The following is a 26,124-nucleotide window of genomic DNA, read 5'->3' on the forward strand; positions in this document are numbered from 1 at the left end:
CTTGAAAATGAGCAGAGCTTTAGAATACCGAAGGTGGATGCCTTGGTTTCAGCTGTCACAATGAAGACCACCATTCCAGTGGCCGGTGCTACAGCGCTAAAGGACCTTCAGGATAGGAAGCTGGAAGTTCACCTCAAGAAACTTTTGAGGTGTCCACCCTTGGCATTCGGGCTGCAGCAGTTTTAGGCTAAGGGCAGGTCTCCGCTGGGTACAGCAGTTGCAGTCAGACAAGGCCATGTCTGACCTTGAGGCTAAGCAGGCTGAGCGGCTGGAAGCCGTGGTAGCCCATGGAGCCACTGCATTGTACGACTTCATTCGACTTTTTCAAGGACAATGATGTCAGTGGTTTTGGACAGGAGACTCCTCTGGAAGAGGACCTGGTTGGCGGACGTCTCATCTAAGCCTCAGCTGGGAGCCTTACCTTTTAAATGGAAGCTGCTCTTTGATCAAGACTTAGAGGAGATGATCAAACTTCTCAGGGAGAGTTAAAGTCATAAGTTGCCTGAAGATAAGCCTATACGGAAAGGGTCTTTTTCTTCACGCTCTCGATTCAGAGGCAACAAATGTTTCTGGTTCAACTGGGGTCCCAGTGGCACCCAGAGGCAATCTGCTGGTGTTATGGTTTCGAGGTGTTTGAGTGGATTCTTGGGTACTGCGGAGATGGCCACCACTACATCCACTATTTTTATATATATATTGTTTTTATTCTTTTTTCTTAAAAAAAAAAAACAAAACAGAACTGCAATGTGAGGGAGAGACTCTGGCCACACAACACCGATTTGAATCTTTTATTAAACAGTTTTGGAAACCACCAGAGGTGGCAGTAGAGAGTACTGGATGTTGAGCCCGGCTGGGCAGGTCTCCCACAGAACGCTGGAACAGCAAATCCTCTGCTAGGTTGTGCTGTAGTGAAAAGAGACAGAGTTATGAGTACACAATAAGAAGCATTCAGAGTCCCAGGTAGAATTAGGAGAAGTTCCGAGACAGGGAGAGCAGGCCCTCAAGGAGCGAGTACCTGATCCCTTAGAGCAGAGAGACTCAGTTGTATTGTACTCACGTAGCAGTAACAAAGATTCCACTAGACGAGAGGTCTGGCACCAGAACAGGGGGCAGGCCCTCGAGGAGCAAGTACCTGGTTCCAGTGAAGCAGTACTGTGGAATAGATGATAGTTGTACTCACAGATGGAAACTGTTAGTGAAGTCTTCCAAGTAGAAAGGTTTGAAGATGCAGGCAGCGACTCAGGAACATGGGCCCTCGAGGAGCGAGTACCAGTTTCCTGATAGCACCTGAAAGAAGCAGAAGAGGCCCCCGAGGAGCGGGTACCCCGTTAGCAACCCCGAAGGGCGTAAGAGTTCCAGATAGTGCTGGAGTGGCAGAGCAGCTTCAGTACAGAGAGCGAATCCCATCTGTAGAGATACTGTTGCTAACTCGATGAGCTAGCAAATACTGTAGGCTTAATTATCCAGGCAGCATGACGTCATATCAGGGGGATGCCCCTGAGGTTTGTGCGAACGTGCAAATAAAGATGAGGGTGGTCCGCACCCTAAGGTACCTTGGAGGAGCATGGCAGGAGGCAGCACCAAAGCCGGTCAGGGGACGACGGAGAGGATGACAAACAGACGCTGAGGCAGCCAGTAGTCCGAGGTGAGTGGGAGGAGCCACAAGTAGTGAGGTAGGCGGGGCAAAGCCCTCGAAGACCGGTCGCAACACGGTCCTGCTAATGATAGAGCCCACTCTCTAACTTGAGTCAGTCTTGTTGTCCTAACTGAAGGGATTGTTAGGAGGGCTTTGTTGGCCGATCTAAGATTTTTCTGTGGGATGTGCACACGCAGTGCTGTGTTCAACCACTCTGGTTTTTCATTAATTTGTGTATAGTGCATAGTGTTTTATAATGTACTCTGTTCTATGGGTAGCCAGTGTAATTCAGCTAGAGTTTCAGTGATGTGATCATTTCTCCTTTTGCCAGTAAGTATTCTTGTGGCTGAGTTTTGTAAGATTTGGAGTGGTCTTATTGTTGTGTATGGTAATCCCAAAAACAGTGTGTTGCAGTAGTCCGTGCTGGCAAAAATTAGAGCTTGAAGTACTGTGAAGGTTTGTTGATGTTTAGCCTCCTGAGGACCATCAGTTTGGCGTAGCCTTCTTTTACTTTCAGTGATACATGTTTCAGGCTGAGTTCCATACCTTCTCGGCTAGTTTAACTTTGATTATTTTTTAGCATAATTGGAGTTTGTATGATCTCAATATTTTTTCATTCTAAATGTAGGAATTCAGTTTTCTCAATATTGATCACTAGTTCCATTTGGTTTAGCAGTTACTTGATAATGTCTAAGTACATGTTTGCTAGATTTAAAGTTTTTTCAATTGAATCATCAACGGGTAGAACTAGTTGAATGTCATCAGCATATATGTAATGAATGATTCCTAGGCCTGTTAGTAAGTGGCACAAAGGAAGTAGGTAGATGTTAAAGAGCGTTGCGGACAGGGCTGATCCCTGTGGTACTCCTGTTAGTAGACTAAATTTCTCTGACATTACGTTATTAATTTGAACTTGAAAAAATGTTATTTAGGTACGATCTAAACCAGGCAACTGTGTTGTTTTTTAGTCCTATTTCTACTAATCTTTTTAATAGTACGTCATGATTTACTGTGTCAAAAGCTGATGACAGGTCTAAAAGCACAAGAATGTAATGTTTTCCGCTATCAAATCCTCTCAAAATGTTGTCTGTCAGTGAGAGCAGTAGTGCTTCTGTGCTATGTTTGCGGAATCCATGTTGTGAAGGGTATAGTATGTTATTGGTCTCTAGATGTTCTGCTAGCTGTTTTTGAACAGTTTTTTCTATTAGTTTTGTGATTAAAGGTAGGTTCGAAACATGTCTGTAGTTGCTCAGGATAAGTGGGTCGCTGTTTTTTTTTCTTTATAATTGGTTTGATGATTGCACCTTTAAGTATATTTGGCATGGTTCCTTCCACTAATGATAGGTTTGTGATCTTTGTTAGTATTGGGGGAGGCTGTGTTACCTAGTTTTTTTTTTTATGTCTATTGTAGGTAAGGTGTCAATTATATGTGGGGCAGGATTTAATTTTTTTTTAGCATGGATTTGATATCTCGTCAAACGTAATTCATTGTGTTACATCTCTTTTGTACATTTTGATCTCTTGTTTTGTTGTGTTTGGGATTTTGGTTCTTAAGTTTGTTATTTTGTCACTGAAGAATTTTGCTATTTCATTACACCTGTTTTCTGGTAGGTTCTTGGGGGACTCTGTTTTATCATTGGTGAGGTCTTTAACTATGTTGAATAGTGCTCGTGGGTTGTTAGCAAACAATCAGGAGACGGAAATCTTCCACTGTTAATGCTTACCTCAGACTAGATAGTGTCCACTCTTTTAATCATGACATTTGACCTTTTTTTTTGCAGATTAGCCAGTGGGATGAAGGGTGGTCTGAACTGTGGGACATTCCTTCGTTCACTAGGCAGCTAGAAGGGCGAAAGTCCATATTTATGAGCCTCATCTGTGCTTGTCCCATCATGGGGTACAAATTTCATGGATGGGTAAGTGTAGTATGCGCTGGGAACAGCTGCTGCTAGTTATGAGATAGAGAAGGGATATATCCACTAAGCTTGATGCCATAACATTACATTTGGGAGGCAATGATCTCGGCACTATATCTTGTAGACAGTTGATTCATTTGATAAAACCAGACATGTTGGAGTTAGCTGCCTTGTTCCCCCATACATGTCTGTTATGGTCAGACATCATACCATGGATCAAATGATCTGATCTGAAGTTATGGAGGAGGGAACATAAGAAGGTCAATCATCAAATTGGATTTTGGACCAAAAAGTTGGGAGAAGGCAGATTGTCTGCCCACTCACACCCAATGTGAAGGTTTATACAGACTAGACAAAATTAATTTATCTGATATTGATTATTATCTTTTTAACAATACCTTACAGGGAGCTTTGCAGAAGTTGTTTTGTTAGGGACCTGGGGATCACAACAGAGTGTATTGGGGGGGGGGGGGGGGAGGGGGGCAAGAGCTAAGTGCATCACTACCTCATGCCCATGGCGGGGTGCATGAGCCAGTTGGCTGCCTTTCAGGGCAGTGTGGGTTTCACCCTTGCTTGGTATCATCACAGGGAATTGGGTTAATGAAAGCTGTCTTGCTTGGCTAACAACAGATGGCAAGGTGACGTGATAAGGGTCACAGGTTATCATGGGGCTCGTGTTCATTAAACATGTGACAATAAAACTGTGGCCTTATGTGTCAAAATTCATGTCTATTGTTCTCTATCATGGTAATTGGTGTGTTGGGATGGGCTGGACGCAGTCAGAGCGTCTGCTGATGGGGTAACCTGCACAGATCGGCAGTTACTACATTAAAAAAAAAACAAACAAAAAAAAAAACTTGCTGGGCAGATTGGATGGACCAATTAGGTCTTCTTATACTGTCATCTACTATGTTACAATACTAGAATGCAGTTGGAAGAAAGGCCTAGGTCAAGACAGTGGCCATGCTAGTGACTGGTAACAGTAGAACATAATTTGAGGTTGAATGAAGAGATTAGCTAGAAGAACTTTTAAGGTAAAGAGTAAGAGAATTTATCCACATGGAAGTTAAAAGTCCCCAAGAATATGGGAAGGCCAGTAGAGACAAGACTTATCAGGGACCTTATCAAATAGTTTCTAACCCAGTCCACCACCTTAGGTCCCACCCCTAGAGCACTGTTTACTAATGAGCTTACCATTCAGGAATAGAAATGTGAAGGCCTGGAAAAATTAGGAAAATTTCCAATTTTTTCCACTTCCAACCTTGGAGAAAAATTGGTTCTTACCTGCTAATTTTCTTTTCTTGTGTTCCACCAGATCAGTCCAGACGAGTGGGTTTTTCTCCCCTACCAGCAGATGGGGACAAAGAAGAAATGCTTTACTGTACTGTTTGAACATAAAATACTGAGCCACAAAGTTTGATAGTATAATCTGTAACCAAGCTAAGAACAAGTGACCCTTTTATCTTCAAACAGGAGAAAGAGAAAATTATCAGAAACCCCAAAGTCCAACTGGAAAACCCCATCCAATTTGAATACCAAAAAACTAATCTGAAAAAAATATATACACGCAGAAAGACCTACAGTACCTGAATGTAATGTGCTTTGACGTGTTTGAGAGGTGGAATATAAATCAAATAAATTAAGTAAATAAAAAAAAGCTGTCTTCAGCAAATCAGGGCGGGATTCTGGATTGGTCTGGTGGGACTCAAGGAAAGAAAATTAGCAGGTAAGAACCAATCTTTTATTCCTTTGTGTCATCCAGACCAGTGGGATGTACCAAAGCTTTCCTAAACTGGATGAGAACCTGAAAGACCTGGTCACAGTGTACACTCAAACGCTGTGGCATCTGGAGCCCAAATGTCCAGTTTATAATGCTTGGTAAAAGTATGTAAAGAAGACCATGTGGCCACCTTGCAAATTTCCTGCGGCAATACCAACTGACATTTTGCCCAAGATGCAGCTTGTGACCTACTTGGAATGAGCTCGAAGACCTACCGGAACGTGTAGACTCTTGCAAATGTAGGCAGAAGCTATCAACCTCTTAATCCATCTGGCAATAAATGCTTTCAACACTCTCCCCTTTGCTGCAACCAGTGAACAAAAAAAGATGATCTGACTTATGAAAGGCATTCGTGACAAATATCTCAGGAGAGCTCTCTGGCATACACAGAAAAAGATTCCAACTTCCTAAAAGCAGGCAACTCTACAGTGACTCAAATTGAAAGAAGAATCAACCTTTGGCAAAAAGGATGGTACCATTTTAATGGAAACTCCATCCTCCGAAAACTGAAGGGATCCCTGCAACAACAATGCCTGCAACTCCGATGCATTATGCACTTTCCCTCTGTAACAGGGCAATACTGCAAACTGTACCTTAGCTCAGGGCTAGACACTTCTGTAAACTTTTCTGCAAAAAGGATCAGATCTGCAGAACTGAGGCCTGAAGTGGGGAAATCCCCATCTCCTGACAACTAGGACTCAAAACACCTTCCAAACTCGCATGTATGCCAGGGAAGTTGAGGCCTTCCTGGCTTGAAGCAAGTTTGCTGTGACCACCTCCAAATAACCCTTATGTAACGTTCAAGGGACAGTAAGCCCTTGGACCGCTTAAGAGCTGCCACTACCTAATTCATGGAACCACACTCCAGGCCCCTGCAGGCAGCAGGAGATATGCCCTCAGACGAGGTCAGAGAGTCTGGTGTCTTCACCTGTACCAGCCACCTATCCCTTGGGTTCTGGTGACCAACAGGACTTGGAGAGACCCACAAGGGTTGAGGCAGATGAAGGCAGAGACAGAAAATCCAGGTGAAGATCAGGGCAGGTGGCTATAAGCAGACGCAAAGTCCAGGGAATGGTCACGGCAGGCAAAGATCCAGAGTCCAAAGACAGTCTGGGTCAGCAAGACGGAGACAGTTCGAAGGAGGAAGGGCGAGGAGCAGGGCACAAGGCAGGGAGTCAAGGATCGGAGAGGCAAGGCAGAGACACAGGGACATGGCAAGGCCAAGGTAGGAGGCACAGGAACGCAGCAAGGCAAGGCAGGGGCACGAGTGCTGGAGAAGCATCAGAATGCTGCAAGGCTGGTGATGTCATCGGCAGCACAAGGTTTTTCCACTGTAGATCCTTTAAAAATGAAGAGTGCGCATGTATGCCTAAGGAGACGTGGGAGCGGCCAGTGCGTTAATGTGTATTGCAAGCAGCGTGGCCACTGTCCAGGCAAAAGTGAGGTAGAAGGACACCGGCCATGGCATAGCTACTGCAGGCAGTGGAGCATTACAGTACCCCCTCTTCTAAGCTCTCTTGCCAGATCCTTTGGCTTGGGTTTGTGGGGAAAAAAGGTGATTGAATCTTTTAGTGAGCTGTGGGGCTTGAATGTTCTGAGCTGGCTCCTCATTCTTTCTTTGGGGCTGTATCCCTTCTAGGATATTAAGCAGTGCAGTTTGCCGTGTATTCTGTGTCAGGGTCAGCGAACAAGGTCGAGGGAATGGGAACTTTCCGTGATTCCAGCAACCAACGAAAAATGTGCAGAATAAATTCAATGTCCACACAGACTTCTTTGTGGTATCATAACTTTCATTTTATACGGCAAATCCACAGAGTATAAGTAGCAGCATTTACAAAGGGGTCCCCCGACACGGACCCGTGTTTTGCCGCGAGGCTGCGTCGGGAGGGACAGGCAGAGAATTTTTGTTGTTCTAGAAAGTGAAAAATAAATCATAATAAGAACAAAAACCTTAAAGATAGTGGACAAAAAACAGTGGAGAACGGCAATGATAAATTGTAGTACTTTTACAACTAGACAAAATGTATTGTATTACAATATTCACATGTCAAAACCTTCATAGGTCAAACAGGCTGAGATTAACCAAACCTACAGGGAAAGTTTCAGTATCAGAAAAAAAACCCCACTATACTCTCTCCTTGCTGTTACCGGTTCCAATTTACTTACCCTCCATTTCCTTTTGTGTTTTTCTGATACTGAACTGTGTAGGGCGCTTCGCGGTACAAGGCCTTCTTCTCGTCTGCAGCACAAGCCTCTGGAGGGTCATCCTTGCCTGAAGCCAAGTTCAGTCTTTGTTCCTTGTCCTGAATCTCGTTCCAGCCCTCGGATTCCTTTGTGTCTGCTTCCATCCATGACCAAGACTCTGCCAGAACCTGCTCTGTTTTAGCGTGATCCGTGACTAGCTAAGGGTGGCTGTGTAGGGCGCGCATCAGTGCAGGTCTCTACTGAATCTTTGACATGTTCCAGTCTCAAGTTCCACTTCTATTCCTGGAGTCTGCCTCGCGCTCAGCATGGTCCGTGACCAGCCATGGGTGGCTGTGTAGGGCGAGCTGCATTGCAGCTCCCATCCAGTACTTTCATCTGAATCCTTGTTCTGAGTCCTTCCAAGTTCCTCATCTGAGTCTTCATGTTCCAGAGTCTTCGTCTGCCCTTGTCTCCTGCCTGGCCTGCCACCTTTGCCGTTACTCAGTGGCAGGTCCGAAAGGGCTTGGAGTGGTTGGAGAACCACTCAGAGACCAACCTTGCGTGGTTGGCCTCACCAAGGCTGTGCAGGTCAGCAGGGGCCTGGTCTTCAGTCTTCTCCCATGCTTGGACATGTCTCGCCAGCCTCGGAACCGCCTTGGAGTTCTCTGGGGTTGTGCCGTGGTCCAAGGGCACACAATCCCCTTGGAAATGGGACCGCTCTCCTAGCGCTCCAACACTCGGACTGTCTCTGGCCTTGACCTTGCTTATTTACTGCTTGCCTTGACTTCCTACTTGGATACTGACTTCATCTGAACACTGCCTGTCTTAACCTCTGCCAGCCATGTACTGGTCCAGGCAAGCCCTTCCGACCACCAGAACCTATAGGCTCAACCCAAGGGGGAGGTAGCTGGTCAAGCAGAAGACCCTGTCCAGCTCTGCCCAAATGTCTGATCCTGCTCCTGTTGGGGGAATCTCCCATCCAGCTGTGACATCAGGAGCCACCAAAATCACCCTTCCTCAATGTGCTGTCTGTCCCTGATAAATGACTACTCTTCCTATCAGAGGCCAAGGAGGAAAAACGTAAAGCAGGAACCCTTGAGGCCATGGCCGGGAAAGAACATGGAGGCCTTCCAACCTCATCTCCCATCTTTGTCTGAAGAACCACAGATCCTTGGCAATCCATTTTCTTACCAACAAATCCAACTGGGAAAGCCCCCAAATGGCTTTGATGAGATGCAGTTTCCTGCACCAACTTCTACTCTCCGGGTCCCAGAGTATGCCTACTCAGATAATCTGCTTACACATTCTCTACCCCAGCCACACAAGACACTGTCAAGGCCTTCAGATGTTACTCTTCACAATGGAACAATATCCTCACTTCCAAGAAAACTGCTGGGCTCTTGATGCCATCTTGTTTATGTGTACTACCACTGTTGCACTGTCTGACAATACTCTTACCACCCTGTCTTGGACTAACGAAAGAAAGAATACTAAAACTTTTCCAATTGCCCTGGTCTCTAAACAAATAAAGGATCACAGGCCCTGTGCTGTCTGTCCCTGATAAATGGCCTCCAGCTGTTCAGACTGGCATCTGTAGTCACTATGATCCAATCCAGAATATCCACTTCCACTCCGTTGGACATATTGTCCTGCAAGAGCTACCAGGAAAAACACGATCCGCCTTCCCTAGACAAGGCCAACCTGATCTCGAAATCCTATGCCACAAGGGCTTTCTATAATGGCTTTATATGAGCAAATGCCCAAAGAACCAGATATAATGTATATGCCATGGAATCCAGAACCTGAAGATAATACAAGGCCCTGGGATTGCAGGCGCAACAAATGAGATCTCCCCCTGCAGTTTCAGCAACCTGTCCATTGTAAAGAACATCTTGCCTACACTTGTCTCGAAACGCACCTTCAGGTATTCCAAACTCCAATGTGGAAGTAGCTTGTTCTTGGCAAAATTTATGACCCATCCTAAGATCTGCAACAACTGAACCACTCCGTGAACTGACTGTTGGCAACTGTCCCTCAGCTTTGCCCGAATAAGCCAGTCATCCAAGTGTATATCAGAATGCCATCCTTGTGTAAGGTTGCAGCCATGACCACCATCACCTTGGAAAATATGCAAGGGGCTGTTGCCAGCCCAAAAGAAAGTACCTGAAACCGAAAATGCCCTCCAAGCACTGTAAACCTGAGGAACATTTGATCACCTCTTCGAATGGGAATGTGAAAATAGGCATCTAACAGATCCAAGGATGCCAGGAATTCCCCTTCCCTGACCTCACAGAGCGCAGTCTCCATCCAAAAGTGAGGAACCCGTAAGGATACATTCACCTTCTTGAGGTCCAGAATGAACAGATATGTGCCCTCCTTTTTGAGCATCACAAAGTAAATGGAGTATCTTCCCCTTCCTCTTTCTTCCTCTGGACTGGAATCACTACATCCAAAAGAAGTCGTGCCAATGTGGCTCGTACTGCAGCCTTTTTCACCTTTGAAGCATATGGAGAGACCATGAAAGCCTTGACCTCTGGCTAAGAAAATTCTAAAGGGTAGCTATCTCTTACAATGAAATGGACCCACTGATCTGTTGTTATTTTGGTCCACTCTTCATAAAAGGGGGCCAGATGCCCTCCTATGCACACACACTGAGAGTGGACCCATTTAACTTTATTGCGCACTGTTAAGTCCTCCTGAACTGGTACCTGAACTCTTGCTAGAAGTCCTACAGCTTCCCTAAAAGGACCGATATTTACCCATATACTGTTGTTGCGAAGAGGACCCTTTCCCAGGACAATAACACCTGGACTGCTTGCTGAGGAAGGTCTTCCCACCCACCTTTGGGCTTATCTTCTGGCAACTTCTAAGACTTTGACTTTCCAAAGTGTTTAGCCAACTGTTCCAAATCTTCTCCGTTGTGTCAGTCGGTCTTCGACGGCTTCGCCCAGCTTACTTCTCTCTATTTGCGGCTCCTCCCACTCACCTTAGACTGATGGCCGCGGCGGCGTCTACTTGCTGTTCTCTCCAGCGCCCCTGGACTGGCTTTGGTGCTGCCTCCCGCCATTCTCCTTCAAGGTACCTCTAGGGTGCGTATGCGCACGCCGCCCTCATCTTTAACTTCACATTGGCGCAAACCTCAGGGGCGTCCCTCTGTTCTGACGTCACAACTCCAGGGTATATCTGCCTACAGTTGAGTTAGCAACAGGATTCGTACGGATGGGATTCACTCTTCGTTCCTAAGCTACTCTGCCACTCCAGCTCTATCTGGAACTCTTACTACCCTTCGGGGTCGCTAATGGGGTACCCGCTCCTCGGGGGCCTCTCTGCTTCTTTCAGGTGCTATCAGGAAACCGGTGCTCGCTCCTCGAGGGCCCATGTTCCCTGTGTCGCTGCCTGCTACTTCTACCCTTCTACTTGGAAGAACTAACTTACAGTTACCATTAGTGAGTACAGGAAACATCTCTCTCTACAGTACCGCTTCGCCGGAATCAGGTACTCACTCCTTGAGGGACTGCCCTCTGCTCCGGTGCCAGACCTCTCATCTAGTAGAATCTCTGCTACTTCTAGTGAGTACACCACCACTGAGTCTCTCTGCTCTAAGGGATCAGGTACTCGCTCCTCAAGGGCCTGTTCTCCCTGTCTCGGAGCCCTCCTACTCTATTTGGGACTCTGAATGCTAATCTTATTGTGTGCTCATAACTCTCAGTCTTTTCCACTACAGCACTGCTCTACAGAGGATCCGCTGTTCCAGCGTTCTGTGAGAGACAAGCCCAGCCTGGCTCTACAACCACTACTCACTACTGCCACCTCTGGTGGTTCCATAAACTGTTTAATAAAAGATTCAAATCTGTGTTTGTCTGTCCGGAGTTTAGCATGACACTGTGGTCCCTCACGGGACTGCCCCCCGTGCTGTCGTCAGCTGCCACAGTGTCCAAGGATCCACCCAAACACCATTAACCATAACATCTCCAAAGAGCAGTTTTCCTTTGAAGGGAAGATTACCCAGTTGAGATTTGGACCACACATCAGCTGCGTAGCCAGAATAGCCTCCTGGCCTCTACTGCCAACACATTTGTAGCTGATGTATGAAACATCATACAAGGTATCTGCTATAAAAGCCAATCCAGCTTCCAGATACTCTTACCTCCTTTTCTGAAAGAGCCTCCTCAGAGTCCACCACTGGAATTTGTTGCACCCAGTGTAAACATGCTTGGGTCATGAAATTATTACAAAGGCTGATACTGTTCCTGCGCAGCCGTGAAATTTTGTATTTAGGCCAAAAAATCTGGGTTTACCCAGATATTTCCAGGGCGACACAATTAAGAAGGAAGAAATTTCTGGCCCAATGTCCTCGAGTGAGACATTTGAGTGCACGAATTATAGTTTGCTTTCCATGCAAGTGTGATATAAATGATAATAACGTACACCATGTTTTTTTTTAACCTGTTATGCATGGTGGCCACAGCAGACCCGCGGCTCGGCCCCCTCACCTCTTTCAAAGTAGCCCAGTATCTGGTCCCTCATTTCTGGCGGCTGTGGGCTGCCAGCTCCATCCTCGGGCCGCCCCTGGTGCCTCCGGCTCTGCTGCAGCTCCCGATGCTCCTTGTGGGGGCCTCTCTGTGTGGCCCACGGAGAGACGCCGTCCCGACCAGCGCTGCACCCTTCCCTAGGAGTGCGCGCACGCACAACTAGTCTTTAAATAGGGCCCATGGCGGGAACCTGGCCACGGCCCCGGATGATGACGTCGTCAGAGCACCGGTATATAAGCCCAGGCTCCGCTCTCTCAAATTGCCTTTGCAACAGGTCCCCTCGCTAGTCAAGTACTCATTGCCTCTTCAGTTCCTGGTTTCCGATCCTGATTGCCTTCGTTTCTGTTTCCTTGTTCCTGTTCCTTCATCTTTCCTTTGGATTGCTGACCTGGTTTGCTGACCTGGTTTGACCTTTGCATTGCCTGACTACTCCGTTGCCTCTCTCCAGCCCCGGACCTCTGCATTGCCCGACTACTCCTTTGCTTCTCTCCAGCCCTGGACTTCTGCATCGTCTGACCATCCTTTTGACTCTCTCTTTGTCTAGACCTCAGCCTTACTTGCCACTGCTTCCAGATTGCCGCCAGCCTTGATCCCAGCTTGCTTAAAGACGCCTCTTCAGCTTTTGTCCTGGACATGGTTCATTCAGGCTTCGGCCTGCTCTTGCTCGGGCGCCCTGTGTCAAACTGTGTTCCTATTGGCGCCCGGGTCTCCGGGACTCCGCCTCGTCCAGTACAGACTGATACCTACACTAGTTGCTGCCTCTGGGCTGACCTCGATCCACCCATCGACAACCACTGACTGAGGCCACCTAAGTCCAGCCGGCCCCGGCACCCAAAGGCTCAAACCGCGGGGAACGAGGGCTGGTATTGGTGAAGCGTCCATCAGCCCTCCCTGCCTGCCTACGGTGAAGACACGTAGGATCCCTCCTACGGGTAGCGTCAACCCCACCTCGGACCAAGGATCCACCTCCAGCGCAACAGAACCATCCCACTTAATTGATTTTTTGGATTCCCTACAACCTCCTGAGGGTGTTAGACTTAAGCAGAATTAAAATGTATGAGTATCTAACTCTCCTCTATGTTTTGATTATATGATATGTATTTCCTTATAAGCACTCTGTTGAATCTTGGATCTCCTGATTTTCTTTCATACCTAAGGTCAAATGGTAAAAAAATGTTCTTCTGTTTAATTACTATGTGCGTAAATACCTGAGACCTTTGTTCTGTTTTCTGAAGCATGAGTAATGCTGTTAACATGTAAAACGCAATAAAATACAAATTAAAAAAAAAAACCAAAACCAAAGGCTGACACGTTAAACATCTTTTTGAGATGAATCTCCATCTTCTGATCCTGAGAATCCCTAAGGGCTGTACAACTTTCCACTGAAATAGTGGTCTTCTTATTAACTGATTATACCAAGACATCTACCTTGGGCAATTTTAAAAACTCCAAACCGTCCTCCAGCCTTGGATGCAAGGATACAGCTTTGTCAAGGCCCTTCCCGCTTTCAAACTGGATTTAAGGGTATCCTTTTCCTTAAACATAAGGGTTTTAACTGTCCTATGGAAGGGAAAAACCTTAATGGGACCACTAAGACCCTCCATTATGGAATCCTCCCTTTCATGCTCTAACTCTGTTACAGCCTCCTTTATTCCAGCTCTGCTAGGACCTTGAAAATCATAGTGTGTTACTCTTCTCTCCTAAAGAGACATAACTTAGTGTCACCTCCTTCTGCCACTGGGATTTCCTTCAGGTCTAAGGAATGCTTATCTCTGCCCTCATCCCCTGGGATGTCATCTAAAGCAGCGGTTCTCAACCGGTGTGTCGCGGCAAACTAGTGTGTTGCGAAGCACAGACTGGTATGTCGTGCACCCGCTGCTCTTCCCCCCCCCCCCCCCTTTTCACCTCAGCGAAACAAGCACTGCTGCCGTTCCTGCCCGGGCTATCAGCACATTCCAGAGGGGAACGGGAGCAGTGTTTGTGGAAACCGGCAACAGGAACATGACCTTTTCTTCTTCCCGCCCCTGTGGCCCGGAAGAGGAAGTAATGTTTACCAGGCACGCGGGAAAAAGAAAAGGCCATGCATGCATTCTGCTACTGCAGAAATCACTTCAATACTGGCTGGCCACTTTGCCAGGGCTTGCAGGAGTGCGGCGCTGCTGCCCCCCCCCCCCGGCTCCAACCTCCCCTTCTCTCGCCAGCACGACACCAGCAAGAAAATATAAAATTAATAATAATAATCAAACTGCAAAAAAAAAAAAAAGGCTGGGGTGGGGAGAAAAGCATAGAATTATATTCGCAGCTGATTGCCCTATGCCGTGATCGATCGCAGCACAAGCAAACAGCTGAGTGCTGCCTTCTTAGCGCTGTGGGGCTGGGGAGGTCACTCCTGCTGCAGTATCCAGCCTGTCAGTACTCTGCTTTTAATAGCAGCATTCCGGCTACCTTGTGCTGTAGCTGCTATGTGTTATGCTCAGGCTTGTGGACCCTTGGCCGACAAGAGGATGGTATACCTTTCGGAGGGTCCGTAGGTTCTCTTGTCGGGTGGCGAGGCAGAACAGGAGGCGGGACCAGCTGACCCTTAGCACTGGAGGCTGAGACGAATACGGAGGCGATGCAGAGACGAGATGAGGCGCTGAGTCTTCACCACTGGTGGTCTGCGGTCCCCCCCGAGAGGGGGGGACCGCAGCGTAGGGACCAGACCGCTGGGGCTTAGGTGGACCTAGGGAGGTCAGAGCAATGGTGCAAAGGCCAACTGGAGCTTCACCCTGGAAGCCCGCGGTCCCCCCAGGAGGAGCCCGTAGGGACCCGGGCCGCTGGGACTTAGGTGGGCCCTTGGAGACGGAGTCTTGAAGGAGTCCTAGGTAGAGTGTCAGAGGGTCGTCGCTCACCAGTCCAAAGTCGTGCACCAGAGAATCACCGCTTGCCAATCCAAAGTCAGGAACCAGAGAATCACCATAAGCCAATCCGAAGTCAGGAACCAGAGAATCACCGTAAGCCAATCCGAAGTCAGGAACCAGAAACACCAACACGTAACAGGAGCAAGAAGCAGGAACTCACCGAGGCAAGCAGACTCAAACAACACTCGCAAGAGACGTTGCCAAGTCAAGGAATGAGCAGAGGAAGCCTCCCTATATACTTCCTCTGCTCTGGATCATTGGAAGCAGGTGAGTCTAGTTAAAGGGACCAGGTCCCTTTAAATGCAAATGAGTTGACGGTGGCCATCTTGGATTTCCCCGGTGGAGAAGGAGAGACGCCGCTGAGGGAAGCAGGAGGCTTCCCCTGCAGCAGGCAGCACGGGCCCGAGTCGGAGCCCTCCCCTGGGGCTTTCATGGTCTGAGACTCAGGTAGGGGAACGCGGTCGTGGGGCGCCACAGCCGCGGAGCACAACACTATGTGTGCTGTGGGTGGGGGTGAGTGAGACAGAGAATGAGCCAGCATGTGTGTGAGTGTATGAGAGAATGTGTGTCTAAGTAAGAGAAATGTGTGAGAGCAAGAGATTGGTCAGGCAGGTGACTGGTGTGTGTGTGTGTGAGTGAGAAAGAGAGATTGGTCAGGTAGGCGACTGGTGTGTTTGTGTGTGAGTGAGAAAGAGAGATTGGTCAGGCAGGCGACTGGTGTGTGTGTGTGAGTGAGAAAGAGAGATTGGTCAGGCAGGCGACTGGTGTGTGTGTGTGTGAGTGAGAAAGAGAGATTGGTCAGGCAGGTGACTGGTGTGTGTGTGTGAGAGAAAGAGATGGGTCAGGCAGGTGACTGGTGTGTGTAAGAGATTGGGCAGGCAGGTGACTGGTGTGTGAAGGAAGAAGAGTATGAGGACAGAGCTTCAGCAGCCCTTCCTGCTTCTGGTATGTGCTATTGGCCTACAAGGGAAAGGAGTAGGAGAGTTACTGGAGAGGGTAAGTAAAAGTGGCTTTTTAAGTTTCTCTTTCTTGACTGACTGCCATTTTAATTATTAGGTATTATGTCTGCTGTCAGAAATATTTTATTGGTGTTTGGAGAATTTTTAGTAATTTTGAAAATTTTTAAATGATTGGATGTTCCATTTATCAGTTGTTTTGAAACATTTATTATATTCTAGTTTTAGAATTATTTTATATTTCTTGGGGAATGTATAAATAGAAATGTGAAGACAAAAACTAAACTGGAAACAGCAAGAAGCCAAACTCTGTATGCAGTAAAATGCAAAAAGAAAAACATTAGCTTTTTGGTCACTTTATTCTGTATTTGGTGAGGGTCTGTCTGTGTTCTGCGTGTGTGACCCAGCTAAGGGTATTCTGCGAGCTTGTAGTTTCTTGGTAGGGTTCAATAGCAGCTTGGCTAGTTCTGTTTTCCTAATAGGAGGCGTATTGGTGTTTAGGGCCTGGTGTAATTTTTTCAGTGCTGCCTTTTCATAGGTAGGGTTGTTACTGTTTGAGTTCCATAATGCAGTTGTAACTTTGGAAGTCTGTTAGGTGCTATATTTTTGTTTTGCATAGAATGCAGAATGGCTTTTGAGTTTCCATATTTGTAATTTGTGGTCTTTCTGTACTTGGTGAAGGTTGATTCTATGTGTGTGACAGAGGTGAAGTATTTTACTAGCATGTAGGCATTTGTATCAATATTATTTGTTGTGTTTTCTCAATAGAACATGCATTGGTGGTAAATTACTGTTTTTTCATAAGGAGGGCTATTGCACCTGGTAAGAGAGAGTGTTTATGTTGCTGTTATTGAGATGTCACCAGAAATATCTTTTTTTTGTATGGTAAATTGAATGGGGAATGTCCTAGTTCTGCTCTGCACCCATTGTTGGGGGTTGAGGGGGTTCCTGTGGAATGCAGAGTGTTTGTTTACATTTAGCCTGATGATGGTCACATGTTCAGTGTGTCAAGCATATGAGAACCATCTGTCAGGTGTGGCCAACCGAAAAAAGGTTGAGAACCACTGATCTATAGGACTCTCTCATCTCTCCTTCTGAAGTCCCTGAATCAAAATCAAAATCCTACTTGGGCTCCAGCTCCCTCTTCTTTAGACTGCAGAATCTGACTAAGGGGGTCTCTTTTGGGAGTTTGCACCAACCCCTTTCTTAGCTAAGTAACCCTTATGCATAAGCAATGCAAACCAGTGAAAAAGGCTCTTCAGATTCCAAATCTACATCCTGCAACTCAAAAGCTCCCCCTGAATTGCCCTGGGAAAGATTTTTTTTTATAACTGTTTAACATCTTTTTCAGCATACAATGAAAGAAAAGAAATTGTTCTTAAACAAAGCAACATCAATAAGTAGATCATCATCTGAACCACAGTTCAATAAAAAAAAATAAAAGAGCAATTATTGCCTACAATACTCCAGAAAGGGACCCCAAATTTGTTCATATTCAAAGAATGCATTTTTTAAATCATAGCATAATCTTTCAATATCAGCAATCTCATGCACTTGAGCATGCCAATAATCCAAAGTCTGACTAGTTTTCCAAAAAGTAGCTATTGTGAATCGAGCAGCCAGCAACTGCTGAACTAACATCCTGTGCCTAACTGGAATTAAGGAACCTGCCTGTCCATCTACCCAACAGTCCCAGTCCTGGCACAATAAAAACAGGGTAACCCAAAATATCCACCACCACCAGTGTGACCTGAGACCAAAAGTAACTAGCACTCTGACAATGCTATGATCGCATATGAATGAAAGTGCTCACTTCCCCGCATACTCTCCAACTATAAGGGTATATTTTTTTTTAATTAAAGTAGGGTCCGATAAGTTCTGTGTAGCAATCCGAGCATCAAGGCTACCCTCTTCGCACAAATGAAAACATGATGACCAGAAGGCTATATATTTTTCCAATCTTTACTAACTAGCATCGTCAAGGTCAACGTTGCAAGCCTCGATGAGACTGTGAGGGGTTACTTTTCCATATTTACTCTCTAGAATACCAGGACAGATAATTGTGACCCCCCCCCCTTAATTTCCATATCTGGGTCACCTAAAAAAAAACCCCAAAAAAAACCCTCCATACCATTCAATGGCCGCAGAGGGCTCCCCAAATCAATCCATCTTGTCAATGCTTGATATAACTTCAAATATTGAGCTTGCGATGCTGGGTCAAAATCAAAGTCTTCCACGAGGGTTTGGAATGACTGCATTCCTTCTGTCTCCCCCTCCCTCCACAACTGTGCTAAAGTAACCAGTCTATGCTCCCTCCACTCCTTAAACACAGGTGAGAAGGTGCAGCCAGACAGGAGCTGATTACAGTATAGGGGCGAAATGGGAGATAATTTCTTTCCATCCAATTGAAGAAAAATAATTTTCCACCAAATCTGCACTGTATGCACCAAAATTGGATTTGTTCTGCAAACTTTATGGCATAAACAGTGAATTTCATAGCATAAAGGGAAGCATAGTCAAACTCACGACATCAGCCTGTTCATTCTCCAAAGCTACCTAGGGCTACCAACCCCAGATCCAAGCTTGAAGACACACCAACCTGGCAGCCCAGTAATAAATATAGAAATTGGGCAAAGCCATTCCTCCCTGTTGCTTACTCATCCAAAGTTGGCTTAACTTAACACTAGCCAGTTTGAAATTCCAAATAAACTTACCCATCCCTCACTCCACAGCCAAAGAACTTGTCCTCAGACAGCTTGAACCAAGGGCAAATGCTGAACATCTCCTGTTGCTGGAAATGCAAGGCTTGATGCCATTCACCAGTCCTGCTTCCCTTTAGTCTTTTTTTTTTTTTTTTAAAGGGACAGGACCCTCCACCCCCCAAACCAAACACCCTTAGAAAGGAAAATAATACTTTCCTGCTTTGTCTTCTTAGAAGAACCAGAAGGGACCAGCCCGAGAGTGGGAGATGATAGCAGGGAATGAGGGAACCAGAACCACTGGATGTCAAACTCCTCCCAAAACAGGGCACCAGTCATAACAAGGGCCATCAACCCCCTGCTTGCCCTACTCTACCAGGGGTGCTGTCCTAATCCAGGACCTAACACCCCTGGGAACAATTTGGAATCCAAGTCTGACTTCAGGTTAGATACATCTACTATCTGCTAGAGAAAGAACACCGAGTGACTGCAGGTGACACAATATTTTAGGTACCTATAATAAAGCTTTCCTTTAATCTCCATCCGCTGGTAGGCGAGAAAAACCAATTTATCTAGATTGGTCTAGGGGACAAAAAGGAAACATTTGTTTCCCTGGGTTTTTTTTCTCTCCAGGTCTTTATATCACCAATAAAGCAGTATTAAAAGCTTAACTGAAATTCACATACCCATCTAAGGATAGACTTGACCTGGCTGCTTACCGTCTGAAACAAGCAAAATCAATTATATGCATCAGGCATAATCTCCCTTTAGTAAAACCCATACCATCTCTGCACTGTTTATAGCCAAATAATTGGCAGTGTTTAGGAAAAAAATATCTTTTTATTTGTAGTTTTCGGTCTATTGCCGTTGCTCCAGGAAGAAAGTAAAAGGGGAGGAGCCAATGTACAATCATTACTTGTTTAGCTTCAGCTACCTTTATCGCCTAAGGCTTCCCAGTCACCACCGCAACGCTGGGGACAGTTACGTCACAAAGACAGCCCCTTTTGCTTCTTTGTGATAGGATTGAAACGAGATAATGGGCCGGTTAAATCTAATTCCCAGTCAATAGCGGGCGCAACGCAACCTTGCCTCATTTCCCCCCCTAAATAAAGAACTCTTCTCCCCCAACCTCAAGACTACTGATTTTCTCCGTCTTCAGCCATTTGCCTTCACGTGGGGAAAGAGTAAAAGAAAGCATCTGCGCTTCACTCTACTTCAACGCCGAATTACTTGAGAGCCAATTGGTTGAATGGGCAGGGAGGCGGGGAGTGTGCAGGATTTATAGAAAGAAGTGGGTTTTTTTTTTTTTTTTCCTGTTACTGATTGGTTGGCGGGTTTAACTTGTGCGCACCTGCGTGGTCATAGCTGCTGGAAAGTTCTTTTGCTCAGGTGAAAGATGGGAGAGGAAAGATGGCGGGAAAGGCTGAAAACAAAAGTGGCGGGAAGCGGTAATAATGTTGGCGGTCTCAGCGGTAATCCCGCTTTTTGGCTGCTTTCACTTTATCTTCGTCATCGCCGCCTGAAATGTGTGCATGAATAATGTAACTTTATAGTACTACTAATAATGCAGTTAAAAAGGAAGAGTGTTTGAAAAATGTTAAGATAGTGACGTGAAAACTCGTGCAAACTCCTTAGGTTTTATTTAATATCTATTTTCCTACTTTTTACCTCTTCTCGGAACTCTACAAACACAATTGTTTTTCGTCAAAAAATAGAAACCTAAATTATGAAATTTTTTTTTTTTTTGGCAGGGAGGTTCCTTATGACGCAATATTCTAAAGACAAGCATTTTTGTTTGGGTGGGTTCTTGCACTGCACATGTTTTTATTTATTGCTTATTTTAATTAAATGTAGTCCACTTTGAGATCTTACCTGAAACAGTATATCGAAGTATAACAAAATATGGAGTTAGGTGTCTTCTCTTCTTCTAAAACTCTTTTTATTTAAAGTTGGACAACACTTTTGTGCTTTGGTCTGTTTTTTGCTGGGTGGTTTACTGTGAGATTGGATTTTCTAAAACATTTTCATTGTTTGGCAATGGAAATTCATTGAGCTCTTGTCAGTGTTTGGAAAATGGGTCTTTGTTACTGGGTAAGAGGGGCTGTATGTCTAAGTATTATTTTTTCTTTAAGCTTAATTATTTGCTATTGGCTTAATTCACTCTTTCTTTTTAAATATATGGGGGAATAGATGTTGTATAGCTTTCCAGAGACTTGTGATCATGGAGAGCTTATACTTACTACTTTCTGTGCATTAGGGGTATTAAGTGACTTTTGTTTCTACTCTTTATTTATTTATTTTTTTTGAACAATGTATGGGGAAGGATCAAAATGACTCCCTAAAGCTCTGGATGGTTTGGGTTTGTTTTTTTTTATTATAAAACTTAATTTTTATTAAATTCATCCATAAGACTCAAGGGTAGGGACTGGTGAATTCTGCAATCTCCCTGCCCCTGAAAGATTTGAGTCCATATTTGTTCATTAAGAGAGATTATGTAAATTCCCTTATTTAATAAGTAATCTTGCCTGTAAGTCTTCAGAGTGTGATAAGATATGTAGACCAGTATGTAATTTATCTAGTAAGCAGAGCTATCCAGATTTGACTTCTGTCTGCTGGTGGTGTGTAGCCCCTGAACCAGCCACTTATCCTCCATGTGCTCAAGCTCTGTAAGGCCATGGAAGGATGCTGGAACCATATTCTCATGTTTTGTGTGTGTGTGTGGGGGGGGGGGGAACTCTTTTTGTATGTGTCTCTCAAACTAGTGTATGGATTTTATATATCTTTTTTTTTTTTTTTTTTTTTTTTTAATTTCTAGAAATGTACTTTACTGTCTCATGCCATGTAAAAAAGTCTTACCTACTGAACCTGCAGATGTGCTGCTTGAATTGACAGACTAACTTGTGCAGGTTATGTCACAATGCATCACTTATTACATTTAACTTTATTTATTTATTTTTTGGGACAGATCAGCCCTTAAGCCTCAATTGAGCCCAGCATTGGTAATGAGGCACACTCAAAACAGCACCCGGGTCCCGTCAGCGGTCACGGCTGGTGTCAAGTCTACTATTGCCAGACCACCACATCAGAGGGGTGTTGGAGCTCGGAGAACGCGAATCCCTGAGAGAGAGGGCTCCACAGCAAAGGGCAGAGGTGTTCGCCGACCCCACTTCACACTGCACCCGGAGGAGCGGGATGCTTTTTACAGGCTTCTTGGTAAGGGTGGGCCCTCCTCTGTTCCAGAGGTGTTCAGATACATTTGCCCATTCCACTTAATTACCCAATGATTGCCAGATTGGATCAGACTGGATGTCTGTCTTAGCATCCCATCTTCAATGATACTAAAAAATGGGGTAATATATGGCAATTTTCCCTGTTATAGCCTTCCAGTTTCATGCAGTCACGACTCAGGGGTTCCCTGAACATGGAGTAATGGTACTGGCTGTTAAATGGCCTGTCATCAGGTCTATATTCCCTTTTTGACCAGTAATATTTTCCTTCACATTATACCATGTTAATTTTGTGGGATAACTTGTATATGAAGAAGTTTCCTCTTGTAGACTTTCATTCAGAAAATATTCAGACCCCTTCACTTTTTCCACATTGTTACATTACAGCTTTATTGTAAAATGGATAATATGCATTTTATTCCCTCCACAATATCCCATGACCCAGCAAAATCAGGTCTGTAGGAAGCTTGCAAATTAAAAACAAAACTGACAACACATTTAAGTATTCAGACCCTTTATTATGACACTCAGTTGAGCTCAGCTGCATATGGTTTCCAACATCTATATAAGACCCCACAGTTGACAGTGCCTGTTGGAGCAAAACCAAAGCCTTGAAGTCAAAGGAATTGTCTGTAGACCTCTGGGACAGGATTTGTTTGAGGCACAGATCTGGAGAAAGGTACAGAAAAATTGCTGCAGCATTGAAGGTCATGAAGAACACAGTGAACTCTGTTCTTAAATGGAAGTAGTTCAGAAGCACCAGGACTCTTCCTAGAGTTGGCTGACCACCTGCCCAAACTGAGCAATTGTAGGTGAAAGGCCTTTGGTCAGAGTAGGATCAAGAATCTGATGGTCACTTTGACAAGAGTTCCACTATGGAGATGAGGGCAACCTTCTTGCAGCACTCCACCAATCAGGCCTTTGCGGTAGAGTGGCCAGATAGAGATAGAAGCCACTCTTCAGTGAAAGGCACATGGTAGCCTGCTTGAGTTTGCCAAAAGGCACTTGAAGGGGACTCTGCACACGAAAAACAAGATTTTCTGGTTTGAAACAAAGATTGAACTCTTTGGCCTGAATGCCAAGTGTTACGTCTAAAGGAAACCAGGCACCCCTCATCACCTAGCAAATACCATTCCCTTGTATGTACCTGGATCAGTCCAGACCCTGGGTTATGTCACCAATCCAGAGGGAGGCAGAGAAACATTCTACTGACTCTGACGTATGCCCTGGGGTGCCACCTGCAGTCCATTAGTATTTCTCTGTCTCCCAGCAGAGGTGGACGTGCTTAACCCTGCAGTCTGTGGTAGTTTTTCTAGTCAGGTAGTTTAGGAGTTAGTTTTAGTAGGCTTTCTATCTCTTTTGTCTGTGAGAGGCTGTTCTTTTAATTTAATTAAAAAAAAAAGTCTTAACTTTTTCTTACCAGCCTCCCAGGAGGTTGGGAGGTCCTGAAGGGAACTATCCCTCCTGGTTCTGAGGCCGCCGGAGTTGGGGAGGTTTGTACCCAGCAACCACTCCTGGCAGGGGTGATACTGGGGGGCCCGGCTCATTCACCATATTTGGAGCAGCTTCTGGGGTCCCCAGCATTTGGTCAGGTAAAAAAAAAAAAATTTTTTCCCTTTTACTTTGTTTTTACCGGCAGCTCTTATTGTGGTTTACTTTACCATTTCTGTGTTCAGTGGTGCTGTGGTTTTTATTTTTTGCCGGGGTTTACTTCATTCATTTTCTCTTGATTTTTTCCTCAATGCCGCGCGTCTCTCCAGAGATTCTCTGTTCCCTGTATGTACCCGGATCAGTCCAGACTCCTGGGTTTTGCCTCCATCTAGCAGATGGAGACAGAGCAGTTATCAAAACAAACTCTGCCTATAAATAGGCTGGTGCCACCTACAATCCGGCAGTATTCTGTCTCCAGTAGATGGGAGAGGTGCCAAATCTACAGTCTGGGCTGTGTGCTTAAGTTGATTTAGGGGGCTTTTTTGTCTTTGTTTCTGGATTATTTCAGCTTTATTTAAAAAGAATATAAAAGAAAAGAGCTTATGGCAGCATAGTGGTCATTAGCCTCCCAGGTGGTCGTTAGTTCTGAGAGAGCCATCCCCCACTAGTCTGAGGCAGCTGCTTCACAGGGTTGAGGGCCCTACTTAGCAGCTTGGGTACGACACTGGGGAGCCAGGTTCACTCCACCCAAAGGGATCAGCAACTTGAACCACTGCCGAGCAAGTGTTTTATAATTTTAAAAAAGTTTTGCTTTCGTTTTCTCCTGCACCGGCTCTCTCTCCTTCACTCCCTGTCGCAGCGTGGTATTTGCCTTTCGTTTTGCTGTTTATTCATTGAATTTTCTTTATTTTCCTGTCATGACTCGATGCCGGGTTCGTCCGTTTGCCACGTGTGCGGGTCGGTTCGTGCGCGGCTCTCCAGGGAGAGCCTTTGCTCAGCTTGCGGGTGGGGGGGGAGGGGCTGTCGGGAGCCAAAAAAAAAAATTAAAATGGCAAAAATAGTTAAATCAAAGTCTGCCCCAGTCCCAATTGGGACGTCTGCTGCAATTCACTCTGAGGCTGATCAGTTCCCATTCAGTATGGGAACGGGGAACCATTTTCCAGTCATTCAGGGTTGTCTAGTGCAGCGCTGGAGGACGGGATTTTACCACCTCCTTTCTCCCCAGCAAGGTTTTCCAAGGGACAGGGAACGTTTACAGCCTAATTCCCCTGCAATGGAGGATAGCCTCGAGGGGGCCTCTGACTCCTCCTCTTCCTCTTTTTTTGTCACAATTTGTGTTATTGCTTCATAAAGCTTACAAGGAGAGGAATTTAGGGAAGCTGCAATCTGGTAAAAAGGTCGTTTTCTCAAGGATCTAAGCCCTCTGCTAAGAGAGTCTACCTCTAAGGGAGGTGCGGAGCCTGTTCAGGCTAAGCATCCCCATCTGTCAGGGGTTCCCCAGATTACTACGGATACTTCTAGACAGGATTGTGATCCAGATGACCTAGACTTACTGCCCAAACCCCCACAGGGGGTGGATGTAGACCCTGATTTAGAGCACCAAGGCACAATGCGTGGGGCGCATGCTGCGGAAGGGGATGACCCTAAGGTTGCGCGCCTCTTTAGAAAGGAGGAGTTGGGTCCCCTTATTCCTTCTATTTTAGCTGAACTGGGCATTGAAGGTCCCCCCTGAGGAATCTAAACTGAGTGCTATGGATCCGGTGTTGCTGAGTCTGAGAGGCCCTGCTTCTTCCTTTCCCTTTCATTTCTCGGCTACAGATTTGCTCTTCCGGGAATGGGATACCCCAGACCTGGGATTGAAAGTGTGTAAAGCCATGGACAAGCTATATTCTCTGCCTGAGGATGCTTTAGAGCTGCTTTGAGTGCCCGAAGGTAGATGTGGTAGTGTGCGCTGTTACCAAGAAGATCACGATCCCGGTTACTGGAGCTACAGCACTCGAGGACCTGCAAGAAGACCTGCTCTTCTCACTGGCCTACCCAGCTCAACCACCAAACCTCTTCAAATGATACAGAATGCTGCTGCCAGAATTTTAACCAGTACCAACCGAAGAGATCATATTACACCAATTCTCCGAAACCTTCACTGGTTACCAGTCTACTACAGAGTCCTTCACAAATCTCTCACCCTGATACACAAGTCCATCCATAACTATTTTCATCTTGACCTTGAATTTCCCCTCAAACTCCATACATCCAACAGACCGATTAGAGAAATCCACAAAGGAGAGTTACAACCCCCTCCAACCAAAACCATTCGCCTAGTTTCGACCAGGGTCCGAGCCTTTTCTCTAGCAGGTCCAAACATTTGGAATAGCCTTCCTGCAGAACTCAGGTTGGAATCATGCCTACTAACTTTTAAAAAAAAACTTAAGACTTGGCTGTTCCGACTAGCCTTCTTGGATCCTTCAGACACACAATAATCTACCATCCTACTCACGAGCCATGGAACCATGCCTTCTTTGTGAGATGCCTCTTATCCAATACCTCCGCAATTAAACTATCTTATGACTTTTGATTTTAAGTTATGGCCCTACTCGGGCCTTTTTTACTCTATTTACTTCCAAAGCTGTAAAGCCTCCAAGTTTATAGTCCTTGTTCAATGTAACTTTCTTGCTCTCTTTCTGATTATAACTTATTGTTCTGTTTTTTGTTACAAGTTTCTATCCCTCGTTCGATGTAAACCGATCTGATATGGTATTCAACCATGAAGCTCGGTATAGAAAAATGTGAAATAAATAAAATAAATAAATAAGACAGGAATTTGGAGGTGCAACTTAAAAAGATTTTTGAGGTTTCAGCACTG

The 26,124-nt window shown here is 45.5% G+C and overlaps 1 protein-coding gene across 8 annotated transcripts in view; it reads left to right on the top strand.

Moving 5' to 3' along the window:
- Positions 1-26,124, top strand: part of SPDYC (speedy/RINGO cell cycle regulator family member C) — a 276,726-nt gene that overhangs the window by 4,677 nt on the left and 245,925 nt on the right. For 2 of the 8 annotated variants that reach the window (XM_029611406.1, XM_029611407.1), the window contains exons 1-2: positions 19,927-20,051; positions 21,569-21,816. In XM_029611406.1, coding sequence (XP_029467266.1) covers positions 20,014-20,051; positions 21,569-21,816 — 286 coding nt within the window. In that variant the 5' untranslated portion in view covers positions 19,927-20,013. Of the gene's footprint in view, positions 1-19,905; positions 20,145-20,364; positions 20,403-21,568; positions 21,817-26,124 lie in introns of those variants that run through there. The other 6 variants (XM_029611411.1, XM_029611409.1, XM_029611408.1 and 3 more) reach the window with 6 other exon arrangements.

Source organism: Rhinatrema bivittatum, chromosome 8, assembly GCF_901001135.1.
Source record: "Rhinatrema bivittatum chromosome 8, aRhiBiv1.1, whole genome shotgun sequence".
In the NCBI taxonomy this organism is placed as follows: domain Eukaryota; kingdom Metazoa; phylum Chordata; class Amphibia; order Gymnophiona; family Rhinatrematidae; genus Rhinatrema; species Rhinatrema bivittatum.